Source organism: Scyliorhinus torazame, chromosome 1, assembly GCF_047496885.1.
Source record: "Scyliorhinus torazame isolate Kashiwa2021f chromosome 1, sScyTor2.1, whole genome shotgun sequence".
NCBI lineage: Eukaryota > Metazoa > Chordata > Chondrichthyes > Carcharhiniformes > Scyliorhinidae > Scyliorhinus > Scyliorhinus torazame.
Window position 1 is genome coordinate 370,864,975 of NC_092707.1, and position 25,067 is coordinate 370,890,041.

General features: G+C 53.2%; 1 protein-coding gene across 2 annotated transcripts in view; it reads right to left on the bottom strand.

The window, feature by feature from the left end:
* kmo (kynurenine 3-monooxygenase) overlaps positions 1-25,067 on the bottom strand; it is a 135,873-nt gene that overhangs the window by 22,143 nt on the left and 88,663 nt on the right. For both annotated transcript variants that reach the window (XM_072511510.1, XM_072511500.1), the window contains exon 12: positions 8,044-8,126. In XM_072511510.1, the coding sequence (XP_072367611.1) occupies positions 8,044-8,126 (83 nt within the window). The remainder of the gene's footprint in view (positions 1-8,043; positions 8,127-25,067) is intronic.

Below are 25,067 nucleotides of genomic sequence, written 5' to 3' on the forward strand. Positions count from 1 at the left end.
GGAGCAGCTGAGAAAGGCGAGGGGGGGGATTTATGAGCATGGAGAGAAGGCCAGCAGAATGCTTGCACAGCAGCTTAGAAAGAGAGAGGCAGCCAGGCGGATAGGAAATGTAAAGGATGGAAATGGGAACCTGGTGGGAGACTCAGCAGGGGTGAATAAGGCGTTTAAGGATTTTTACAGTAGGCTGTATGGGTCGGAACCCCCACCGTGGCCAGAGGGGATGAGGCACTTCCTAGAGGGGCTGAATTTCTCGGAGCTGGTAGAAGGGGCTAGGGGCCCTGATAAGGATCGAAGAGATAGCGGAGGGTCTGAAGGCCGTGTAGTTGGGTAAAGCCCCGGGGCCGGACGGGTACCCAGCAGAGTTCTATAAAAAGTTCACTGGGATATTGGGGCCGCTGTTTTTTTAAAAAATATATATATATTTTATTGAAATTTATTTCCCTGAGCAACATTTTTCCCGCTTACAAAACAAGCGAAACGATAACAGTAACAAAACAGAAATTTTTAAACTTTTTAACAATAATAATAATAATATACAAGTAACAAAACCTCGTACTCTATTGACCTATACTCAACTGAGCCTCCTCCCCCCCCCCCTGGGTTGCTGCTGCTGGTCATCCGTCTTCCCTCTAACGTTCCCCTAGGTAGTCGAGAAATGGCTGCCACCGCCTGGTGAACCCTTGAGCCGATCCTCTCAGTGCAAACTTTATCTGCTCCAGTTTAATAAACCCCGCCATATCGGTTATCCAGTCCGGGGGGTTTCGCCTCCTTCCACATGAGTAGGATCCTGCGCCGGGCTACGAGGGACGCAAAGGCCACGACATCGGCCTCTTTCGCCTCCTGCACTCCCGGCTCTTCCGCAACTCCAAATAGAGCTAACCCCCAGCCTGGTTTGACCCGGGCCTTCCCCACCTGCGAAATCACTCCCGTCACTCCCTTCCAATACCCTTCCAGTGCCGGGCACGCCCAAAACATATGTGCGTAGTTTGCCGGGCTCCCGCCACACCTCCCACATTTGTCCTCCACTCCAAAGAACCTGCTCAATCTTGCTCCCGTTATGTGTGCTCTATGTAGCACCTTAAATTGAATCAGGCTAAGCCTGGCGCATGAGGAAGAGGAATTTACCCTGCTTAGGGCATCAGCCCACATACCCTCCTCTATCTCCTCCCCTAATTCTTCTTCCCACTTTCTTTTTAGTTCGCCCACCGACTCCTCCCCCTCTTCCCTCTTCTCACTATAAATCTCTGACACCTTGCCCTCTCCGACCCACACCCCTGAAAGCACCCTGTCCTGTATCCCCTGTGTCGGGAGCCGCGGAAATTCCCTCACCTGTTGTCTAGTAAACGCCCTCACCTGCATATATCTCAAGAAATTCCCCCGGGGTAACTTATACTTTTCCTCCAGTGCTCCCAAGCTCGCAAAAGTCCCAGCTATGAATAAACCTCCCACCTTCCTAATTCCCAACTGGTACCAGCTTTGAAATCCTCCATCCATTCTTCCTGGGGCGAACCTATGGTTGTTCCTGATAGGGGACACCAGGGCTCCCCGCACCCCTCTCTGTCGCCTCCACCGTCCCCATATGTTCAGTGTTGCCGCCACCACCGGGTTCGTGGTGTACTTTTTCGGTGAGAACGGTAGCGGCGCCGTCACCAGCGCCTCTAGACTCGTCCCTTTACAGGACCTTCTCTCCAGCCTTTTCCACGCCGCTCCCTCACCCTCCATCATCCATCTACGTATCATTGCCACATTGGCGGCCCAATAATAATCTCCCAAGTTCGGTAGTGCCAGTCCTCCTCTGTCCCGACTGCGCTGAAGGAACCCCCTCCTTACTCTCGGAACTTTCCCTGCCCACACAAAGCTCGTAATGCTCCTATCTATTTTATTAAAAAAGGTCCTGGTGATTAAGATAGGGAGACATTGAAATACAAATAAGAACCTCGGGAGGACTATCATCTTAATTGCTTGCACCCTGCCCGCCAGCGATAAAGGCTGCATGCCTTCTCTGCGTCCATTGCCGCCACTATCTCTGCCTCCCCCTCCACTGAGGGCATCATTATCACCCCTAATAGCCGTCGCACGTTAACATTCAATTGTCTCCCTTTTACGAACCCTGTCTGGTCTTCGTGCACCACCCCTGGGACACAGTCCTCTATCCTCGATGCCAGCACCTTTGCTAGCAGTTTGGTGTCCACGTTCAATAGTGAAATAGGTCTATAGGACCCACACTGCATCGGATCTTTGTCCCTCTTCAAAATTAGCGATATCGTCGCCTCCGACATTGTCGGGGGTAGTGTCCCCCCTTCCCTGACCTCATTGAACGTCCTCGCCAACAACGGGGCCAACAAGTCCACATATTTTCTGTAGAATTCCACCGGGAACCCGTCCGGCCCCAGGGCCTTCCCTGCTTGCATGCTTCCCAGTCCCTTAATAACTTTGTCCACCTCAATCGGCGCCCCCAGGCCTGCCACCGCCTGCTCCTCCACTTTCGGGAACCTCAACTGGTCCAGGAACTGCCGCATCCCCTCCTCTCCCTCTGGGGGGCTGAGACCTATACAGTTCTTCATAAAAGGTCTTAAACACCTCATTTATCTTTCCTGCCCTTCGCACAGTGTCTCCCCTTTCATCCCTAATTCCTCCTATCTCCCTCGCTGCTGCCCTCTTTCGCAGTTGGTGCGCCAACAGGCGACTAGCCTTTTCCACATATTCATACCTCCTCCCCTGTGCCTTCCTCCACAGTACCTCCGCCTTTCTGGTGGTCAGAAGGTCAAACTCGGTCTGGAGTCGTCTCCTCTCCCTGTACAGCTCCTCCTCCGGGGTCTCTGCAAATTCCCTGTCCACCCTTAAAATCTCCCCCAGTAATCTATCCCTTTCCTTAGCCTCTGTTTTCCTTTTGTGGGCCCCAATAGAAATCAGCTCTCCTCTGACCACCGCTTTTAGTGCTTCCCAGACCACTCCAACAGGGACCTCGCCGTCGTCATTGACCTCCAGGTATCTCTCGATACACCCCCTCACTCTTGCACACACTCCCTCATCCGCCATCAGTCCCACACCTAATCGCCAGAGTGTTCTCTGCTCCCTGTCCTCTCCTACTTCCAGGTCCACCCAATGTGGGGCATGATCCGAAACCGCTATGGCTGAGTATTCAGCTTCTTCCACCCTAGAGATCAACGACCTTCCTAAAACAAAAAAATCTATCCGGGAGTACACTTTATGGACGTGAGCGAAGAAGGAATACTCCCTAGCCCTGGGTCTAAGAAATCGCCATGGATCCACTCCCCCCATTTGGTCCATAAGCCCCTTAAGTACCTTGGCCGCTGCCGGCCTCCTTCCAGTCCTTGAGCTGGATCTATCTAGCCCCGGGTCCAGCACCGTATTGAAGTCCCCTCCTAAAATCAAATTTCCTGCCTCCAGGTCCGGAATACGCCCCAGCATCCGTCTCATGAACCCCGCATCGTCCCAATTTGGGGCATACACATTAACCAACACGACCTCCATTCCCTCCAGCCTACCACTCACCATTACATATCTACCTCCACTATCTACTACGATGCTCTTTGCTTCAAATGCTACCCGTTTCCCCACCAAAATGGCCACCCCTCTGTTCTTTGCGTCCAGTCCTGAGTGGAACACCTGTCCCACCCATCCTTTCCTTAGCCTAACTTGGTCCGCCACCTTTAGGTGCGTCTCTTGGAGCATAACCACGTCTGCCCTTAGTCCTTTCAAATGCGCGAGTGCTCGGGCCCTTTTTATCGGTCCATTCAGGCCTCTCACGTTCCACGTGATCAGCCTCACTGGGGGGCTACCTGCCCCCCTCCCGTGTCGACTAGCCATTACCTTCTCTAGGCCAGTCCCATATCCCGCCTCCGCGCTCCCGCTCGCTCCCCCAGCGTCGCATTCCACCCCCGACCACCCTCTCTTTAGCCATTTCCTTTTGGATTTCCGCAGCAGCAACCCAGTTGGCCCCCCCCCCCCCCCTCCCGCTAGATCCCTATCTAGCTTGATTGCTCCCCCCATATCACTTCCGTAAGTCAGCTGACTTCAACTGACCCCGGCTACTCCTGCTCGCTCCTCGGCCCCCCCGGTGTGAGGGAACTCCCATCCGCCTTGCGCCTGTTTTCCCGCCTTATTCTTTCTGGCGCGGGAACATCCCTTTACCTGACCCGCCTCTTATGGCGCAGCTCCCTTTCCCCTCCCCTCTCCTTCCCCATTCTCTGACTATGTCCCGCCTCTTCCCCCCTCACCGGCGCCCACATTTCCCCAGTGTCCCCCCCCCCTTCCCTGTTTACTTCTCGATTAACTTTCACCATCCCATTAACAAAAACAATAATAACAACAATAACAGTTCCCTGCAGCATCAGTCCCTCAGTTCCGGTCCAGTTTCTCTTCATTGATGAAGGACCATGCTTCCTCCGCCGTCTCGAAATGATAGTGTCTCTCCTGATGCGTGACCCATCGTCTTGCTGGCTGCAGCATCCCAAACTTCACCTTCCTTTTGTGTAAAACCTCTTTGGCTCGGTTGAAGCTCGCCCTCCTTCTCGCCACCTCCGCACTCCAATCCTGGTAGATCCTTACCACCGCATTCTCCCATCTGCTATTCCGCACCTTTTTAGCCCATCTCAGGACCTCTTCTCTGTCCTTAAGGCGGTAGAATCGCACGATTATCGCCCTCGGTGGTTCTCCCGCTTTTGGTCTTCTCGCCGGGATCCGATTTGCCCACTCCACCTCCATGGGGCCCGCAGGGGCCTCAGCACCCATCAGTGAGCTGAGGAGCGTACGCTCCACAGTCCACTCCTTCCACACCCTCCGGGAGACCTAGTATCCTAAGGTTCTTCCTTCGCGCTCCATTTTCAAGGGCCTCAATCCTATCAGCACACTTTTTATGAAGTGCCTCGTGCGTCTGAGTCTTGACCGCCAGGCCCAGGACCTCGTCCTCAATACCTGACACCTTCTGCTCCACCACGCGAAGTTCCGGCTCCTGGGTCTTTAAAGTCTCCTTAAGCCCCTCAATTGCCTGTAACAACGGGGTCATTACCTCCTTCTTCAGCAGGTCCACGCACCGTCTCACCACCTCGTCCTGCTCAGGCCCCCATGTCACCTGTGGTTTCTCCGCCGCCATTTTGTTCCACTCCCTCTGACCTTCTGACTGCAGATTCTTCGGGCTGCAGCCGCCGCCGCCGGGTTTTTCCCTCCATCGTTCGGGGGGGACTCCCTTCCCTCGCGCCTCGCACCGGGTTTTACAGCCGTCCAAGTCCCCGTTGGGGCTCTTAAAAGAGCCCGAAGTTCCGTCAGAGCTGGAGCCGCCGAAACGTGCGGCTAGCTCATCCCTGCCGCTACCGGAAGTCCATTGGGGCCGCTGTTGATGAGAACATTCAATGAGGCAAGGGAGAGAGGGGTGCTTCCCCCGACGATGTCACAGGCCACGATCTCGCTGATTGTGAAGCGGGATAAGGATCGGGAGCTGTGTGGGCCTTACAGGCCGATGTACCTATTGAAAGTGGACGCCAAACTACTGGTCAAAATTTTGTCCTCTAGGACTGAAGGCTGTTCCGGATGTGATTTGGGAGGACCAGACTGGGTTCGTTAAGGGAAGGCAGTTGGTGTCCAATGTAAGAAGCTTGCTAAATGCGATCATGATGTCCCCAGAAGGTAGGGAGGTGGAGGTAGTGGTCGCAATGGGCAAGGAGAAGGGTTTTGATCGAGTAGAATGGGAATATCTGTGGGAGTTACTGGGACGGTTCGGATTTGGACGGGGCTTTATTGGCTGGGTCAGGTTGCTGTATCAGGGTCCTGTGGCGAGCGTATGGATGAATAGGTCGACATCAGACTATTTCAGGCTACATCGGGGACGAGACAGGGGCCCCCCTATCCCCACTGTTGTTCGCGCTAGCTATTGAGCCACTGGCAATTGCGCTGAGAGCCTCAAGGGGCTGGAAGGGGTTGGTCTGGGGGGTGAGTGGAACACAGAGTCGCACTTTATGCAGATGACCTGCTCCTGTATGTATCAGACACAGTGGAGGGGATGGAAGAAATCATGAGGATTCTGGGGCAATTTGGCCGGTTTTCGGGGTACAAACTAAATATGGGGAAAAGCGAGATGTTTGCGATCCAGGCAAGGAGACAGGAGAGGCGACTGGGGGAACTGCCCTTTAGAGTGGTAGGGGGAGGTTTTGGTTATCTAGGCATCCAAGTGGCACGGGACTGGGAACGGTTACACAAACTTAATCTGGCCCGTCTGGTGGACCAAATGAAGGAGGATTTTCGGAGGTGGGACCTGCTCCCATTGTCACTAGCTGGGAGGGTCCAGACGGTGAAGATGACAGTCCTTCCGAGATGCTGGTTTGTGTTCCAATGTCTCCCCATCTTTATTCTGCGGACCTTTTTTGAACGGGTTAACAAAGTTATTAAGGGCTTTGTATGGACGGGCAAGACCCCGCAAGTAAAAAAGGGATGCTTGGGCGGAGCTGGGGAGAGGGCAGGCTGGCGCTGCCAAACTTCAGTAACTATTATTGGGTGGCGAATATAGCCATGATCAGGAAGTGGGTGGTGGGGGGAGGATCAGCATGGGAGCGTATGGAGGCGGCTTCATGTAAGCGCACCAGCTTGGGGGCGTTGATAACGGTGCCTCTGCCGTTCCGGCCGGCACGGTACTCCACCAGCCCCGTGGTGGTGGCAGCCCTGAGAGTCTGGGGGCAATGGAGGAAGCATGTGGGAGCGGAGGGAGCATCGGTCTGGTCTCCAATCTGCAATAACCACCGGTTTGCCCTGGGAAGGATGGACGGGGGTTTTTGGAGATGGCAGAGTGCAGGGATTGAGAGGATGGGGGATATGTTTATAGAGGGGAGCTTTCCTAGCTTGAGGGAGCTAGAAGAGAAATTTGGATTGGCAAGGGGAAACAAATTTAGGTACCTGCAGGTGCGGGACTTCCTGCGTAGACAGATCTCAACCTTCCCCCGCTCCTATCACCAAGGGGGATTTAGGATAAGGAAGTTTCCAGAGTGGGGGTGGGAGAAGGGAAGGTCTCCGACATCTGTGAGGAGCTCATGGGTTCAGAGGACACGCACTCTGAGGAGCTGAAGCGCAAATTGGAAGAAGAGTTAGGAGGAGAGATAGAGGATGGTCTTTAGGCGGATGCGCTTAGAGTCAACGCATCCATAACATGCGCCAGGCTCAGCCTGATACAGTTCAAGGTCGTTCACAGGGCTCGCATGACAGTGGCCCGGGTGAGCAGGTTCTTTGGTGTAGAAGACAGGTGTGCCGGGGGGGGGGGGGGGGGGGGGGGCAGCAGCGAACCATGTCCATATGTTCTGGGCATGCCCGAAGCTGAGGGGATTCTGGCAGGGGTTTGCAGACGTCATGTCCACGGTGTTAAAAACAAGGTGGCACCGAGTCCGGAGGTGGCGATTTTCGGGGTGTCGGAAGATCTGGAAATCCAGGAGGAGAAAGAGGCAGAAGATCTGGCCTTTGTTTCCCTGGTAGCCCGGAGACAGATACGATTAGCTTGGAGGGACTCAAAGCCCCCGGAGTCGGAGACATGGCTAGCTTTCTCTGTTTGAAGAAAATCAAGTTCGCCTTGAGAGGGTCACTGTTGGGGTTCGTCTGGAGGTGGCAACCGTTCGTCGACTTCTTTGCGGAAAATTAATCGTAAGCAGAAGGGGGAGGGAGGGTAGTTTAGTTTAGAGTAGGGCGTTAATAAAGGTCGGAACTGTAAGGGAGGAAGCAGGCTTTTTGCACTATGTTTATAGATTATGTATATTGTTTATTTTGCCGTTGTTGTAAAACCAAAAATACCTCACTAAAATGTTCATTAAAAATAAAAACCTAGAGACCATGGAAAAAATAAAAAGATCCACTTGAACGTGAACGAGAATAAGTTGTTGCCTTGAATGTTGTCTACACCTGTCAACGATTGAAATCACCAGCTCATGGTGTGGATGATTGTAGATGCTAGTTCACTCCTTTGTGTTGCATTGAGAAATATTAATCTAAATTAACCATTAGTAAGGGTTTATTACAAAAATGTCTTTGGAGTCATTTCTCACATACCTCCACATAGTTGTACATGGCCAGGTCAGCTATAGCATGGCAATCAGGTACACGCAACCTTGAAAACTCTGGAAGAGATTTAGCTGCAATGTAGAAATAATAATAATAATCTTTATTATTGTCACAAATTGGCTTACATTAACACTGCAATGAAGTTACTGTGAAAATACCCTAGTCGCCACATTCTGGTGCCTGTTCGGGTACACTGAGGGAGAATTCAGAATGTCAAATTCACCAAACATTAGTTTTTGGGGGGAAATATTTTTTTAAATAAATTTAGAGTACCCAATTATTTTTTTTCAATTAAGGGGCAATTGAGCGTGGCCAATCTAACCAGCACATCTTTGGGTTGTGGGGGTGAAACCCCCGCAGACATGGGGAGAATGTGCAAACTCCAGACGGACAGTGACCCAGGGCCGGGATTCGAACCCTGGTCCTCAGCGCCGCAGTTCCAGCGCTATCCACTGCGCCACATGCCGCTCGGAAATATTTTTATTAAAACTTTTAAACAATTTTAGTACAAAACCTACAAAAAAAGTTTTAAAATTAAACAGTAAGAATCCTCTCCCCCACTCCCTTCCCTTACAAAAGTAAAACATGGTTACTAAGTCCCTCCCACACACTCTGTTGCCCTTCCCAACAGCTAACAGTGACCAGTTATTTAAAGTACAATATAAAGACTTCCGTAGCCGCACGTTCGGCAGCTCCCGCTTGGAACGGACTTTTGGGCTCTTTTCAGGGCCCCCAACAGCACTTGTCCGACGTTTCCCGGTGTGGGAAGGAGTCTACAACAGCTCCCCGTCAGTATATGGCTTCAACCAGGAGCGGGGCGACAAAAAAGGTGGTGGTGGAACCGAAGAAGGTGCGAGGGAAGAAGGACAAAATGGCGGCGAGCGGAGACCAGGCAGCGTGGATGCAATGGGCGGAGGAGCAGCAGGTGGGTATCCAGCGCTGCTTCAGAGAGATTAAAACGGACTTGTTAGAGCTGATGAAGGCTTCCATTGATAAGCTGCTGGAGACACAGATGGCCCAGGGGGTGGCGATCCGCGAGGCTCGACAAAAGATCTGACAATGAGGATGAGATCTTAGACCTGGCGGTAAAGGTGGAGGCGCATGAGGCGCTCCACAAGAAATGGCAGGAGCGGTTTGAGGAGATGGAGAATCGGTCGGGGCGGAAGATTCTGCGGATTCTGGGCCTCCCGGAGGGGCTGGAGGGGCCGGACGTGGGGGCCTATGTGGTCATCATGTTGAACTCGCTGATAGGAGCGGAGTCCTTCCAGGGGCCCCTGGAGCTGGAAGGGGCCCATAGAGTACTGGCGAGGAGGCCCAAGGCTAACGAACCTCCGCGGGCGGTGCTGGTGAGGTTCCATCGGTTCGTCGATCGGGAGTGTGTGCTCAGGTGGGCCAAGAAGGAGAGGAGCAGCAGGTGGGAGAACGCGGAGGTTTGAATATACCAGGACTGGAGTGCGGAGGTGGCGAAGAGGAGGGCCGGGTACAATCGAGCGAAGGCGGCGCTGCACAGGAAGGGGGTGAAGTTTGGCATGTTGCAGCCGGCGCGACTGTGGGTTACATACAAAGACCAGCACCATTATTTTGAGTCTCCGGAGGAGGCGTGGGCCTTTGTTCAGGCCGAGAAGTTGGACACAGATTGAGGGTCGGGATGGACGATTAGGGACTGCGATTGATATGTTATGTTTAATTTTTTTCTTAATTTCTCGAGCGGGGGGGGGGGGGGGCCTTTGTATTGCTCCGGGTTTCTTTTTCTCTGTGTTTTTCTCTTTCGGGTTGGTGAGAGTGGCTGGGGCGGGTTGGGCACTGTTTTGGTTGGGTTGGTCGGGGGGGCTCTTGGAGGGGGGTAGGTAAACGGAACAGGGGTGGTGGCCGGCGGTGTGATGGGGTCCCGCGGAGGAGGGGGAGGCCCGAGTCAGGCGTGAGGGGACTGGGCCTGTAAAAGGAGCTGCGTAAGAGGTGGCGGGACCGGGTAGGTGGAAAGCGCGGGCCTTTTCCCGAGCTGAAGACTGGAGGGGGCGGGACCGGGACGGGGAAGCGAGGGCTGTTTCCCACGCTTCGAACGGAAGGGGGAGGAGGGAGAGCCTACGGATGGGGAACGGGAGAGGAGGGTGTGCCACACAATGGGAGGAGTCGAAGGAGCTGGAGCAAGTGGGGGGAGGTCAAGACGGGGGTATTCCGCTGTGGGGAACGGGTGTGGGGTGCAGGCGCGTGTCTGGCCGAGGAGGGGTCATGGCTAGTCGGCGGGGGAGGGGGGCGGGTAGCCCCCTGATCCGACTGATAATCTGGAATGTAAGGGGACTGAATGGGCCGGTTAAGAGGGCCCGCGTGTTCACGCATTTGAAGGGGCTCAAGGCGGATGTGGTTATGCTTCAGGAGACACACCTGAAGGTGGCAGACCAGGTAAGACTGAGGAAAGGGTGGGTAGGTCAGGTGTTTCACTCGGGGCTAGATGCCAAAAATCGAGGGGTGGCGATCTTGGTGGGAAAGAAGGTGTCATTCGAGGCGTCGAGCATTGTGGCAGATAATGGCGGCAGGTACATAATGGTAAGTGGTAAGTTGCAGGGAGAGGGGGTGGTACTGGTCAATGTGTATGCCCCGAACTGGGACGATGCGAGTTTTATGTGGCGTATGTTGGGTCGGATCCCAGACTTGGAAGTGGGGGGCCTGATAATGGGAGGAGACTTTAACACGGTGCTGGATCCGGCACTGGATCACTCCAGGTCTAGGACGGGTAGAAAGCCGGCGGCGGCTAGAGTGCTGAGGGGATTTATAGACCAGATGGGAGGGGTGGACCCTTGGAGATTTGCAAGGCCGGGGGCCAGGGCATTTTCATTCTTCTCGTATGTCCATAAGGCTTATTCCCGAATCGACTTTTTCGTTTTGAGTAGGGTAGACAGGAGGTATGCGGAAGAGCCTGAGGAAGGATTGTTAAGGAAGAGGCGCAGCCTCCAGGCCGAATTTGACCTGGTGACCACCAGGAAGGCGGAGGTGCAGTGGAGGAAGGCCCAGGGGGCGGTCTACGAATATGGGGAAAAGGCAAGCCGGATGCTGGCGCATCAGCTTCGGAAGCGGGATGCAGCTAGGGAGATTGGGGGAGTTAAGGACAGGGGAGGGAGCGTGGTGCGGAGTGGGGTTGGCATCAATGGGGTCTTCAGGGACTTCTACGAGGAATTGTACCAATCCGAGCCCCCACGGGCGGAGGGAGGGATGGGCCGCTTCCTGGACCAATTGAGGTTTCCAAAGGTGGAAGAGGGACTGGTGACGCGATTGGGGACCCCGATTGGGCTGGAGGAGCTGATCAAAGGGATAGGAAGCATGCAGGCGGGGAAGGCAACGGGGCCGGACGGTTTCCCGGTCTAATTCTATAAATAATATATGGACCTGTTGGGCCCGCTCTTAGTTAGGACCTTTAATGAGGCAAGGGAGGGGGGGGGCTTTACCCCCGACGATGTCCCGGACTGATCTCCTTGATCCTGAAGCGGGACAAGGATCCCCTGCAATGTGGGTCTTACAGACCGATTTCCTTGCTAAATGTAGATGCCAAGGTGCTGGTGAAGGTCTTAGCCACGAGGATTGAGGATTGTGTGCCGCAGATCATCCATGAAGATCAGCCGGGGTTTGTGAAGGGGTGACAGTTGAACGCGAATGTGCGGAGGCTTTTGAACGTTATCATGATGCCGGCGAAGGAGAGGGAGGCGGAGATAGTGGTGGCGATGGACGCTGAGAAAGCCTTCGATAGGGTAGAGTGGGGGTACCTGTGGGAGGTGCTGAAGAGGTTCGCGTTTGGGGAGGGGTTTGTCAGGTGGGTTAGGCTGTTGTATGAGGTCCCGATGGCGAGTGCTGCCACAAACAGGAGGAGGTCCGAGTACTTTCGGTTGCACCAAGGGATGAGACAGGGGTGTCCGTTGTCCTCCCTGCTCTTCGCACTGGTGACTGAACCCCTGGCTACGGCATTGAGGGAGTCAAGGAACTGGAGGGGGTTGGTGCGGGGTGGGGAGGAGCATAGGGTGTCACTTTATGCGGACGACCTGCTGCTGTATGTGGCGGACCCGGTGGGAGGAATGCCGGAGGTAATGAGGATTCTTAGGGAATTCGGGGACTTTTCGGGGTACAAACTCAACATAGGGAAGAGTGAGCTGTTCGTTGTTCATCCAGGGGACCAGGAGAGGGGGATTGGCGAGCTCCCACTAAAAAGGGTGGAGAGGAGCTTCAGGTATTTGGGGGTCCAGGTGGCCAGGAGCTGGGGGGCCCTGCATAGGCTTAATTTTACAAGGCTGGTGGAGCAAATGGAGGAGGAGTTCAAGAGGTGGGGCGCGTTGCCGCTGTCCTTGGCGGGTCGGGTGCAGTCAATCAAAATGACACTGCTCCCAAGGTTTTTGTTCCTGTTCCAGTGCCTCCCCGTGTTTATCCCGAAGGCTTTTTTCAGCCGGGTTAACAGGAGTATAATGGGGTTTGTGTGGGCGCGAGGGACTCAGAGGGTGAAAAGGGTGTTCCTGGAGCGGAGTAGAGATAGGGGGGGACTAGCGCTGCCCAACCTCTGTGGGTACTACTGGACCGCCAATGCGACGATGATGCGCAAGAGGGTGATGGAGGGGGAGGGGGCTGCATGGAAGAGGCTGGAGACGGCGTCTTGTGTGGGTACGAATCTGGGGGCGCTGGCAACGGCGCCGCTGCCGCTCCCTCCAAGGAGGTATAGCACGAGCCCAGTGCTGGTGGCTGCCTCAAAATTTGGGGGCAGTGGAGGCGGCACAGGGGGGAAGTTGGGGCCTCGGTGTGGACCCCATTACAGGGGAACCACCGGTTCGCCCCAGGAAGAACAGGTGAAGGGTTTGTGGGGTGGCACAGGGCAGGAATACGAAAGTTGGGGGACCTGTTTGTGGACGGGAAGTTTGCGAGCCTGGGTGAGCTGGAGGAGAAGTACGGGTTCCCCCCGGGGAACACATTCAGGTACTTACAGGTAAGGCCGTTTGCAGGACGGCAGGTGGTGGAATTCCCATGGCTACTACCCCACACAGTACAGGACAGGGTGCTCTCGGAGGGGTGGGTGGGAGTGGGGAAGATCTCGGAAACTTACCAGGTGATGCAGGAGGAGGCGGAGGCCTCGGTGGTGGAGGTAAAAGGTAAGTGGGAGGAGGAGTTGGGAGAGGAAATTGAGGAAGGGACGTGTGCAGATGCCCTGGGGAGGGTGAACTTTTCCTCATCGTGCGCGAGGCTCAGCCTCATAGATTAAGGTGCTGCGCAGGGCACATATGACCGGGACAAGGATGAGCCGGTTTTTTGGGGGTGAGGACAGGTGTGTTAGGTGCTCAGGGAGCCCAGCAAATCACACCCATATGTTCTGGGCATTCCCAGCGCTGGAGGAATTTTGGAAGGGCGTAGCGAGGACGGTGTCGAGGGTGGTAGGATCCAGGGTCAGACTGGGCTGGGGCTTCGCAATATTTGGGGTGGCAGAGGAGCCGGGAGTGCAGGAGGCGAAAGAGGCCGGAATTCTGGCCTTTGCATCCCTGGTAGCCCGGCGAAGGATTCTCCTTCAGTGGAAAGATGCAAGGCCCCCAAGCGTGGAATCCTGGATCAGCGATATGGCAGGGTTCATTAAATTGGAGAGGGTGAAATTCGCCTTGAGAGGGTCGGTACAAGGGTTCTTTAGGCGGTGGCAACCGTTCTTAGACTTTCTGGCAGAACGATAGACATTGGTCAATGGCAGCAGCAGCTCGGGGGGGGTGGGGGGTTTACTTTATTTTTGTTTTTGTTATTTACACTGAAGGGTCTGAGGGGTGTATATACCTGTTGTGTTAAGTCGGGGTGTTAATGTTAATTTATTATTTATGTACAGGGAGGGGTATGGGGGGTTGCTTTTCTAGATTGTGTTGGTTGCTACTTAACCCTGTTGGGTTCTTTTTTTTCATTTGGTTATTGATATTTTATGAAAACCTTTAATAAAAAATTAAAAAAAAAAAAAAAGTACATTATAAACAGCTGCCATCTGTGATATCCTTCCACTGACCCTCTCACTGTAAACTTAACCTTCTGGAGAGGTAAAAATTCCATCAAGTCACCCAGCCACACCGAGGCGCTTGGCGGTATAATCGACCTCCAGCCCATGAGGATTTGGCTCCTTGTCACCAATGAGGCAAAAGGTCATGTCCCTAACTCCGTCCAGAGTTCTAGCACAACCGAAACCCCAAATATTGCCACCAATGGACAAGGCTCCAACCCAATATTCAGGTTTGCTGACATAGTCTCGAAAAAGGACCGCCAAAAGTCTGCCAGCTCGGAGCACGACCAGAACATGTGCGCATGATGTGTCAGTCCCCCCAGACACCGATTGCATCTATCATCCACCCCTTCAAAAAACTGACTCATTCTAACCTTCGCTCGAAGGTGCGCTCAGAACACCATGTTCAGCTGGATGAGATTAAGCCTCGCACAGGACGAGGTAGAGTTCACCCTCCTCAATGCGTCACTCCAAACCTCCTTCTCAAAGAGCGGACCCAGCTCCTCCGTCCATTTTGCCTTTACAATCTCAGCAGAGACTCCAAACGACCCCCTTATGGACTGGCATCATTAACACTACACCCCTGTCTGCTTTACCCGATGCCGGTGTTATGTAGTTACATTGTGTACCTTGTGTTGCCCTATTATGTATTTTCTTTTATTTCCTTTTCTTTTCATGTACTTAATGATCTGTTGAGCTGCTCGCAGAAAAATACTTTTCACTGTACCTCGGTACACGTGACAATAAACAAATCCAATCCAATCCAACATGCTGCCCACCTCCAAACCAGAGCAGGATAGAATCCTCTCGAGCAAGGCTTCATCGGAAAGGCTGAAAAGTACTGTTTGATCCAGCTGTGTACCTGGAGGTACCTGAACCCATCAGCATCTGTGAGTCCATATTTTTCTTTCAGTTCCCCATTGCTAGCGGACTGACCTTCTAAAAATAAGTCTCCCGCTTTCTCTAAACCTTTATCCTTCCATTCCCTAAATTTCACATCCAACCTTCGTACAGATAGGGGTCTGCCTAGAGGCAACCCTCAAATTAAAATGATGGCGGAGTTACCTCCAAATTTTTAACATGGCTACTACTACCAAGTTAGAAGAATATTTCTTTGGTACCACCGATAACAGGCTGATACCAGTGCTGCTTGGCTTGCACCCCTCACAGACTCTGCTCCCACCCGAACACAAAGCACATCCGAATCTCCAAACCACTCCAGCATCTTTCCAGCATTAGCTCCCAATAATAGTATTGAAAGTTTGGCAAGGCCAAACCCCCTAATTGTCTCTCTCTCTCCCTCTGGAGCAATGTCCTCCTGATCCTCGGGCTCTTACCTGACCAAATAAACCCAGTGTGGTGGTATGTATTAGGGTTAATACATACCACCACACCAGGGTACACCACGTGTCGACAGGCTATTGGTGGAGGGATGCCAGGTCCTGATAGGATCTGCCACCTACTGGACTCCACCCAGAAATGCCGGTATAAGAACCCAGTTTTTCCCTCCATTTCCCTCAGCAGCTGCATTCTGTAACCACGCTGCTGGGGATAAAGTTCTGCTTAATAAAGCCTTCAATTGACATTACCTCAACCTGCCTCGCGTCATATTGACGGTGCTACAATTTATTAAGCAGAATTTAAATTGAAGAAAATGACGTGGGACCATGGAGCTCCGAATCACCCCGGAGTGCCTGCGCATCGCACCCCAAGCAGCTAACTCGGCCTCTATCTTCAAGCACTGGATGGCATGCTTTGAGGGCTACCTCCGAACGGCCCCGGCACACCGACTGACGAACAAAAGATGCAGGTCCTCTATTCCAGGGTGAGTCCTGATGTCTACTCCCTTATCGAGGACGAGGCCGGTTTCACCGGTGCCATCGCCGCGCTGAAGGATATCTACATCCGGCCCGTCAACCAGGTTTATGCTCGCTACCAGCTCGCCACACGACGGCAATTTCCAGGGGAATCGCTGGATGAGTTTTATAACGCCCTGCAGATCCTGGGTCGAAACTGCAACTGTCCGGCGGTAACAGCGAGTGAACACACAGAGCTCCTGGTCTGCGATGCATATGTGGCAGGTTTGGCCTCTTCCCAGATCCGCCAGAGGCTTCTGGAGAAAGAATCTCTGGGACTTACAGAAGCTCGGGCCCTGGCGGCATCCCTCGATGTGGCCTCGCGTAACGCCTGCGCCTATGCCCCCGACCGCACTACAGCACCTTGGGCTCCATGGACCCCACTGCGGTCGACTCTCCGACAGCCCCCCCCCAAACCTGCACGGCCAAAACACCAGACCAACCGGGGGGGCCCCGCTGCTATTTTTGCGGCCAGCCCGGCCCGTGCAACTACCTGCAAAAGATGCGGGAAGAAGGGCCACTACGCGACGGTGTGCAATTCCCGCAGGGTCGCCGCTATCTCCGGGGAAGAAACGGAACCACAGACCCAGCCCCCCCCCCCCCCCCCTCCAGCGATCCACGTGTGACCAACGGCCACCGCCATTTTGGACACCGGACGCCACGAGGGAGAGATGGGCGCCGCCATTTTGTCCACCCCGACCGCGCTCAATCCGTGGACGCCGCCATCTTGGCTGAAGGACCCCGACACAGACGGCCACATACTACCTGATTACGATGCTCAACTTCAACAACAACGTCTGGCTTCGACGACCCTCGACCAGTCGCGACCCCGGACGCTCCAGACTGCAAACACTACAGTCCTAACAAAGAACAAAGAAATGTACAGCACAGGAACAGGCCCTTCGGCCCTCCAAGCCCGTGCCGACCATGCTGCCCGACTAAACTACAATCTTCTACACTTCCTGGGTCCGTATCCCTCTATTCCCATCCTATTCATGTATTTGTCAAGATGCCCCTTAAATGTCACTATCGTCCCTGCTTCCACCACCTCCTCCGGTAGCGGGTTCCAGTCACCCACTACCCTCTGCGTAAAAAACTTGCCTCGTACATCTACTCTAAACCTTGCCCCTCTCACCTTAAACCTATGCCCCCTAGTAATTGACCCCTCTACCCTGGGGAAAAGCCTCTGACTATCCACTCTGTCTATGCCCCTCATAATTTTGTAGACCTCTATCAGGTCTCCCCTCAACCTCCTTCGTTCCAGTGAGAACAAACCGAGTTTATTCAACCGCTCCTCATAGCTAATGCCCTCCATACCAGGCAACATTCTGGTAAATCTCTTCTGCACCCTCTCTAAAGCCTCCACATCCTTCTGGTAGTGTGGCGACCAGAATTGAACACTATACTCCAAGTGTGGCCTAACTAAGGTTCTATACAGCTGCAACATGACTTGCCAATTCTTATACTCAAAGCCCCGGCCAATGAAGGCAAGCATGCCGTATGCCTTCTTGACTACCTTCTCCACCTGTGTTGCCCCTTTCAATGACCTGTGGATCTGTACTCCTAGATCTCTTTGACTTTCAATACTCTTGAGGGTTCTACCATTCCCTACCTGCATTAGACCTTCCAAAATGCATTACCTTACATTTGTCCGGATTAAACTCCATCTGCCATCTCTCCGCCCAAGTCTCCAAACAATCTAAATCCTGCTGTATCCTCTGACAGTCTTCATCGCTATCCGCAATTCCACCAACCTTTGTGTCGTCTGCAAACTTACTAATCAGACCAGTTACATTTTCCTCCAAATCATTTATATATACTACAAAGAGCAAAGGTCCCAGCACTGATCCCTGTGGAACACCACTGGTCACAGCCCTCCAATTAGAAAAGCATCCTTCCATTGCTACTCTCTGCCTTCTATGATCTAGCCAGTTCTGTATCCACCTTGCCAGCTCCCCACTGATCCCGTGTGACTTCACCTTTTTGTACTAGTCTACCATGAGGGACCTTGTCAAAGGCCTTACTGAAGTCCATATAGACAACATCCACTGCCCTACCTGCATCAATCATCTTAGTGACCTCCTCGAAAAACTCTATCAAGTTAGTGAGACACGACCTCCCCTTCACAAAACCATGCTGCCTCTCACTAATACGTCCATTTGCTTCCAAATGGGAGTAGATCCTGTCTCTAAGAATTCTCTCCAGTAATTTCCCTACCACTGAAGGAAGGCTCACCGGCCTGTAGTTCCCTGGATTATCCTTGCTACCCTTCTTAAACAGAGGAACAACATTGGCTATTCTCCAGTCCTCCGGGACATCCCCTGAAGACAGTGAGGATCCAAAGATTTCTGTCAAGGCCTCAGCAATTTCCTCTCCAGCCTCCTTCAGTATTCTGGGGTAGATCCCATCAGGCCCTGGGGACTTATCTACCTTAATATTTTTTAAGACACCCAACACCTCGTCTTTTTGGATCTCAATGTGACCCAGGCTATTTACACACCCTTCTCCAGACTCAACATCTACCAATTTCTTCTCTTTGGTGAATACTGATGCAAAGTATTCATTTAGTACCTCGCCCATTTCCTCTGGCTCCACACATAGATTCCCTTGCCTATCCTTCAGTGGGCCAACCCTTTCCCTGGCTACCCTCTTGCTTTTTATGTACGTGTAAAAAGCCTTGGGATTTTCCTTAACCCTATTTGCCAATGACTTTTCGTGACCCCTTCTAGCCCTCCTGACTCCTTGCTTAAGTTCCTTCCTACTTTCCTTATATTCCACGCAGGCTTCGTCTGTTCCCAGCCTTTTAGCCCTGACAAATGCCTCCTTTTTCTTTTTGACGAAGCCTACAATATCTCTCGTTATCCAAGGTTCCCGAAAATTGCCGTATTTATCCTTCTTCCTCACAGGAACATGCCGGTCCTGAATTCCTTTCAACTGACACTTGAAAGCCTCCCACATGTCAGATGTTGATTTGCCCGCAAACATCCGCCCCCAATCTATGTTCTTCAGTTCCCGCCTAATATTGTTATAATTAGCCTTCCCCCAATTTAGCACATTCATCCTTGGACCACTCTTATCCTTGTCCACCAGTACTTTAAAACTTACTGAATTGTGGTCACTGTTACCGAAATGCTCCCCTACTGAAACATCTACCACCTGGCCGGGCTCATTCCCCAAACCCAGGTCCAGTACCGCCACTTCCCTAGTTGGACTGTCTTCATATTGTTTTAAGAAGCCCTCCTGGATGCTCCTTACAAACTCCGCCCCGTCTAAGCCCCTGGCACTAAGTGAGTCCCAGTCAATATTGGGGAAGTTGAAGTCTCCCATCACCACAACCCTGTTGTTTTTACTCTTTTCCAAAATCTGTCTACCTATCTGCTCCTCTATCTCCCGCTGGCTGTTGGGAGGCCTGTAGTAAATCCCCAACATTGTGACTGCACCCTTCTTATTCCTGATCTCTACCCATATAGCCTCACTGCCCTCTGAGGTGTCCTCCCGCAGTACAGCTGTGATATTCTCCCGAACCAGTAGCGCAACTCCGCCTCCCCTTTTACATCCCCTTCTATCCTGCCTGAAACATCTAAATCCTGGAACGTTTAGCTGCCAATCCTGCCCTTCCCTCAACCAGGTCTCTGTAATGGCAACAACATCATAGTTCCAAGTACTAATCCAAGCTCTAAGTTCATCTGCCTTACCCGTAATACTTCTTGCATTAAAACATATGCACTTCAGGCCACCAGACCCGCTGTGTTCAGCAACTTCTCCCTGTCTGCTCTGCCTCAGAGCCCCACTGTCCCTATTCCCTCGTTCTTCCTCAATGCTCTCACCTTCTGACCTATTGCTCCCGTGCCCACCCCCCTGCTATACTAGTTTAAACCCCCCTTGTGACACTAGCAAACCTCGCGGCCAGGATATTTATGCCTCTCCGGTTTAGATACAACCCGTCCTTCTTATATAGGTCACACCTGTCCCGGAAGAGCTCCCAGTGGTCCAGATAACGGAAACCCTCCCTCCTACACCAGCTGTTTAGCCACGTGTTTAGCTGCTCTATCTTCCTATTTCTAGCCTCACTGGCACGTGGCACAGGGAGTAATCCTGAGATTACAACCCTAGAGGTCCTGTCTTTTAACTTTCTGCCTAGCTCCCTGAACTCCTGCTGCAGGACCTCATGCCCCTTCCTGCCTATGTCGTTAGTACCAATATGTACAACGACTTCTGCCTGTTTGCCCTCCCCCTTCAGGATGCCCTCTACCCGTTCGGAGACATCCTGGACCCTGGCACCAGGGAGGCAACATACCATCCTGGAGTCTCTTTCACGTCCACAGAAGCACCTATCTGTGCCCCTGACTATAGAGTCCCCTATTACTATTGCTCTTCTGCGCTTTGACCCTCCCTTCTGAACATCAGCGCCAGCCGTGGTGCCACTGCTCTGGCTGCTGCTGTTTTCCCCTGATAGGCTATCCCCCCGACAGTATCCAAAGGGGTATACCTGTTCGAGAGGGGGACAACCACAGGGGATTCCTGCACTGACTGCCTGCCCTTTCTGGTGGTCACCCATTTCTCTGCCTGCACCTTGGGTGTGACCACATTTACATAACTGCGATCTATGACGCTTTCCGCCACCTACATGCTCCTAAGTGCATCCAATTGCTGCTCCAACCGAACCATGCGGTCTGTGGGGAGCTCCAGTTGGGTGCACTTTCTGCAGATGAAGCCATCCGGGACGCTGGAAGCCTCCCGGACCTGCCACATCTCACAGTCAGAGCACTGCACTCCTATCTGTTTCCTAGCACTAGATTTCTAATAGAAATGCGAAAGTTAAATATAGTACTCTCCGATCTCTGGCTTAGATACCCCTCTAAATTATAAGTAAGTAATTATGTTTAATTGGTTACCAATGCTTAATTTTTTTAATTAAGTGTAGATTCCCAACCAGCCACTCAGGTCACAGCTTTTCTGTGATGTCACTTCAGTTTCCCCGACACACACAATTTGAAAAGGTAATAAAAGTAAAAATGAGTAAAAATCACTTACTTACCTTTTTACCTTCTGAGTGTCTTCGATGTTCTCAAGTTCTCTCCCTGACAGAGACTGCTCCTCCTAGTGAATGGCTACGAGACGCCGTGTCTTATCGACTCTGGGAGCATGGAGAGTTTCATTCATCCGGACACGGTAAGGCGCTGTTCCCTCGTAAATCGGCCAAGCACCCAGAAAATTTCCTACCGGCGGGATCCCACTCCGTTCAGATCACGGGGTTCTGCATCGCTAACCTAACGGTGCAGGGGAGGGAGTTCCGAAATTACCGGCTGTATGTCCTCCCCCATGTCTGTGCGCCCACACATTTGGCGGCCCTATACCCCCGCTGACTGTCTGAGGCCTCGCGACCCTCAAGGTTGAACCGCCTTCCTTGTTTGCGAACCTCACCCCGGATTGCAAACCCGTCTCCACAAGGAGCAGACGGGACAGCGCCCAGGACCGAGCATTTATCCGGTCCGAAGTCCAGAGGCTGCTGAAGGAAGGCATCATCCAGGCTAGCAACAGTCCCTGGAGAGCCCAGGTGGTAGTTGTTAAGACCGGGGAGAAACAGAGGATGGTCATCGACTATAGTCAGACCATCAACAGGTGCACTCAGCTAGATGTGTACCCTCTCCCCCGCATATCCGACATGGTCAATCGGATTGCACAGTACAAGGTCTTTTCCACCGTGGACCTCAAGTCCGCCTACCACCAGCTCCCCATCCGTCCCGGTGGCCGCAACTATACTGCCTTCGAAGCAGACGGGCGGTTATACCACTTTTTAAGGGTTCCATTCGGCGTCACGAACGGAGTCTTGGTCTTCCAACGAGAGATGGACCGAATGGTTGACCAGCACGGTTTACGGGCCACGTTCCCGTATCTCGACAACGTCACCATCTGCGGCCACGACCAGCAGGACCATGACGCCAACCTCCAAAAATTCCTCCAGACCGCTCACGCCCTGAACCTCACTTACAACAAAGAAAAATGCATGTTCCGCACTGATCATCTAGCCATCCAGGGCTACGTAGTGCGTAATGGAGTGATAGGCCCCGACCCTGAACGCATGCGCCCCCTCATGGAGTTCCCTCTCCCCCACTGTGCCAAAGCCCTGAAACGTTGCCTGGGCTTCTTTTCTTATTACGCCTAGTGGGTCCCCCAGTACGCAGACAAGGCCCATGCACTAATCCAGTCCACTACTTTTCCCCTGACGACAGAGGCATGCCAGGCCTTTAGCCGCATCAAAGCGGATATCGCAAAGGCCACGATGCGCACCATCGACGAGTCCCTCCCCTTCCAGGTCGAGAGCGACGCATCGGATGTCGCTCTGGCGGCCACCCTCAACCAAGCAGGCAGACCCGTGGCCTTCTTCTCCCGAACCCTCCACGCTTCAGAAATCCGCCACTCCTCAGTGGAAAAGGAGGCACAAGCATTAGTGGAAGCTGTGCGACACTGGAGGCATTACCTGGCCGGTAGGAGATTCACTCTCCTCACTGACCAACGGTCGGTTGTCTTCATGTTCGATAATGCACAGCGGGGCAAGATCAAGAACGACAAGATCTTGCGGTGGAGGATCGAACTCTCCACCTTTAATTATGAGATCTTGTATCGTCCCGGAAAGCTGAACGAGCCATCCAATGCCCTATCTCGCGGCACATGTGCCAATGTACAAGTGGACCGTCTACAAGCCCTCCACGAGGACCTCTGCCACCCGGGGGTCACTCGTTTCTACCACATCCTTTCGTCCCGCAACCTCCCTTACTCCGTCGAGGACGTCCGAACAGTCACCGGAAACTGCCAGATCTGCGCTGAGTGCAAACCGCACCTTTTCAGGCCAGATAGAGCGCACCTGGTTAAGGCCTCTCGACCCTTTGAACGCCTCAGTTTGGATTTCAAAGGCCCCCTCCCCTCCACTGATCGCAACGCGTACTTCCTGAATGTCGTTGACGAATACTCCCGTTTCCCTTTCGCCATCCCCTGCCCCGACATGACAGCGTCCACGGTCATTAAAGCCCTCAGTACTATTTTTACACTGTTCGGTTTCCCCGACTATATCCATAGCGACAGGGGGTCCTCCTTTACGAGTGACGAACTGCGTCAATTCCTACTCAGCAAGGGCATAGCCTCGAGCAGGACGACCAGTTACAACCCCCGGGGGAACGGGCAGATAGTAAGGGAGAATGGAACGGTCTGGAAGGCCATCCTGCTGGCCCTCCGGTCTAGGAGCCTCCCAATTTCCTGCTGGCAGGAAGTCCTCCCGGATGCCCTTCACTCTATCCGGTCCCTGCTGTGCACCACCACGAATCAAACGCCTCACGAGCGCCTCCTCCTCTTTCCTAGGAAGTCCTCCTCTGGAACGCCACTTCCGACCTGGCTAGCAGCTCCGGGACCCATTCTGCTCCCGAAACATGTGCGGGCGCACAAGTCAGATCCGTTGGTGGAACGGGTGCATCTCCTTCACGCCAACCCGCAATACGCCTATGTGGAGTACCCCGATGGCCGACAGGACACGGTCTCCCTGCAAGATCTGGCGCCCGCCGGAGCTACCCACACCCCCCCCCCCCCCAACGCCAATCACCACCTCCTCACTCCCGCCAGTTCATCCCGCAGCTACCCCCTTCCCGGGGGGTTTGGTTCTCCTCCCAGACCCGCCCAGGAGTAAGGACACAGGGGACAGCGCTACGCTCCCAGAGTCGACGGGACTCGAGCCAGCGCCATCACCACCGCGCCCGAGATGATCGGATAGGATGACCAGGGCGACAATCCGGCTCATCGAATCACTTTAACTCTCAACGTTTTCAGTTATTGTGTCTTGTTATAGTTATGGCATCATGCCGACCCTGTTTGGCCCGTTGGCCCAGTTTTCAGTTATTGTGTCTTGTTATAGTTATGGCATCATGCCGACCCTGTTTGGCCCGTTGGCCCAGTTGAAGCGATAATTTTGTGTTTTGTTGAAAGTTACGGCACAGTACCGACTCTGTAAACCCCTACCACCATGCGAACCACCATCCCGCCGGGTTTTTTTTCAACACTGGGTGAATGTGGTGGTATGTATTAGGGGTAATACGGTACACCACGTGTCAACAGGCTATTGGTGGAGGGATGCCAGGTCCTGATAGGATCTGCCACCTACTGGACTCCACCCAGAAATGGTGGTATAAGAACCCAGTTTTTCCCTCCATTTCCCTCAGCAGCTGCATTCTGTAACCACGCTGCTGGGGATAAAGTTCTGCTTAATAAAGCCTTCAACTGACATTACCTCAACCTGCCTCGCGTCATATTGACGGTGCTACACCCAGTCGTCAGATGGTCAATCTCTCTGAAAAAGACTTGGGTAAAAATCTCAGAAGGCACTGGAATAAGAATAAAATCTCGGAAGATGTTCATTTTAACCGATTGCACTCGGCTCGCCTGGGATAATGGGAGGCCGTCCCATTCTTGCAAGTCCGCTTTGACGTTTGCCACCAAATTCATAAATAGCCCCTTTAGCTCACCTCAGCTGTCGTACCGCCCTAACTGTAGTAATCAGACCTAACCGCTAATAGGTCTTGGGATGATGTGTCTGCATACTTATAATCTACTTCTATAATATAGCCTACTGGTGTTTCCTGCTCCCTCCTTGCCTCCAGCTCTATATGGGCCTTGAAAGATAAAGGGCTGGATTGGCCGTTTTGGAGGCTAAGTGCCGACACCGGTGTGGGAACTGTGGCGTTTTACAATGGCAAAATCGGCGCTGAACCCTCACTGATCCTGCCACCAGTGAGGGGTTAGCAGCCGCGCCGAGTAAACCCCCCGGCTCCGACAATATAAACAGCTGGTGAATGGCTGGGCTCGTGGCCACGCATGCGCACGCCGATGACCTGCAGCGGTCGTGCCGTAAAACATGGCACCGGCCGTGCGCGGACCAGACCTGCCAAATACTACACCCCTGGCCACCCCCCAATAGTCCTCGCGGAAGCCCCCCTGTACAGTAGCATGGCTCGTGGCCATCTATGGTGGCGCCGGACACAGTCCACAGCCGCCACACCGGGTTCCCGGCCGCTGAGACCACGAGTGAACTGCATGGGCGAGAACTCAACCCATCGGCGGCGGTGATTTGCGGAGGCCCCGGAAAATAGTGGATCAGGCCCACTAATGATATGCTA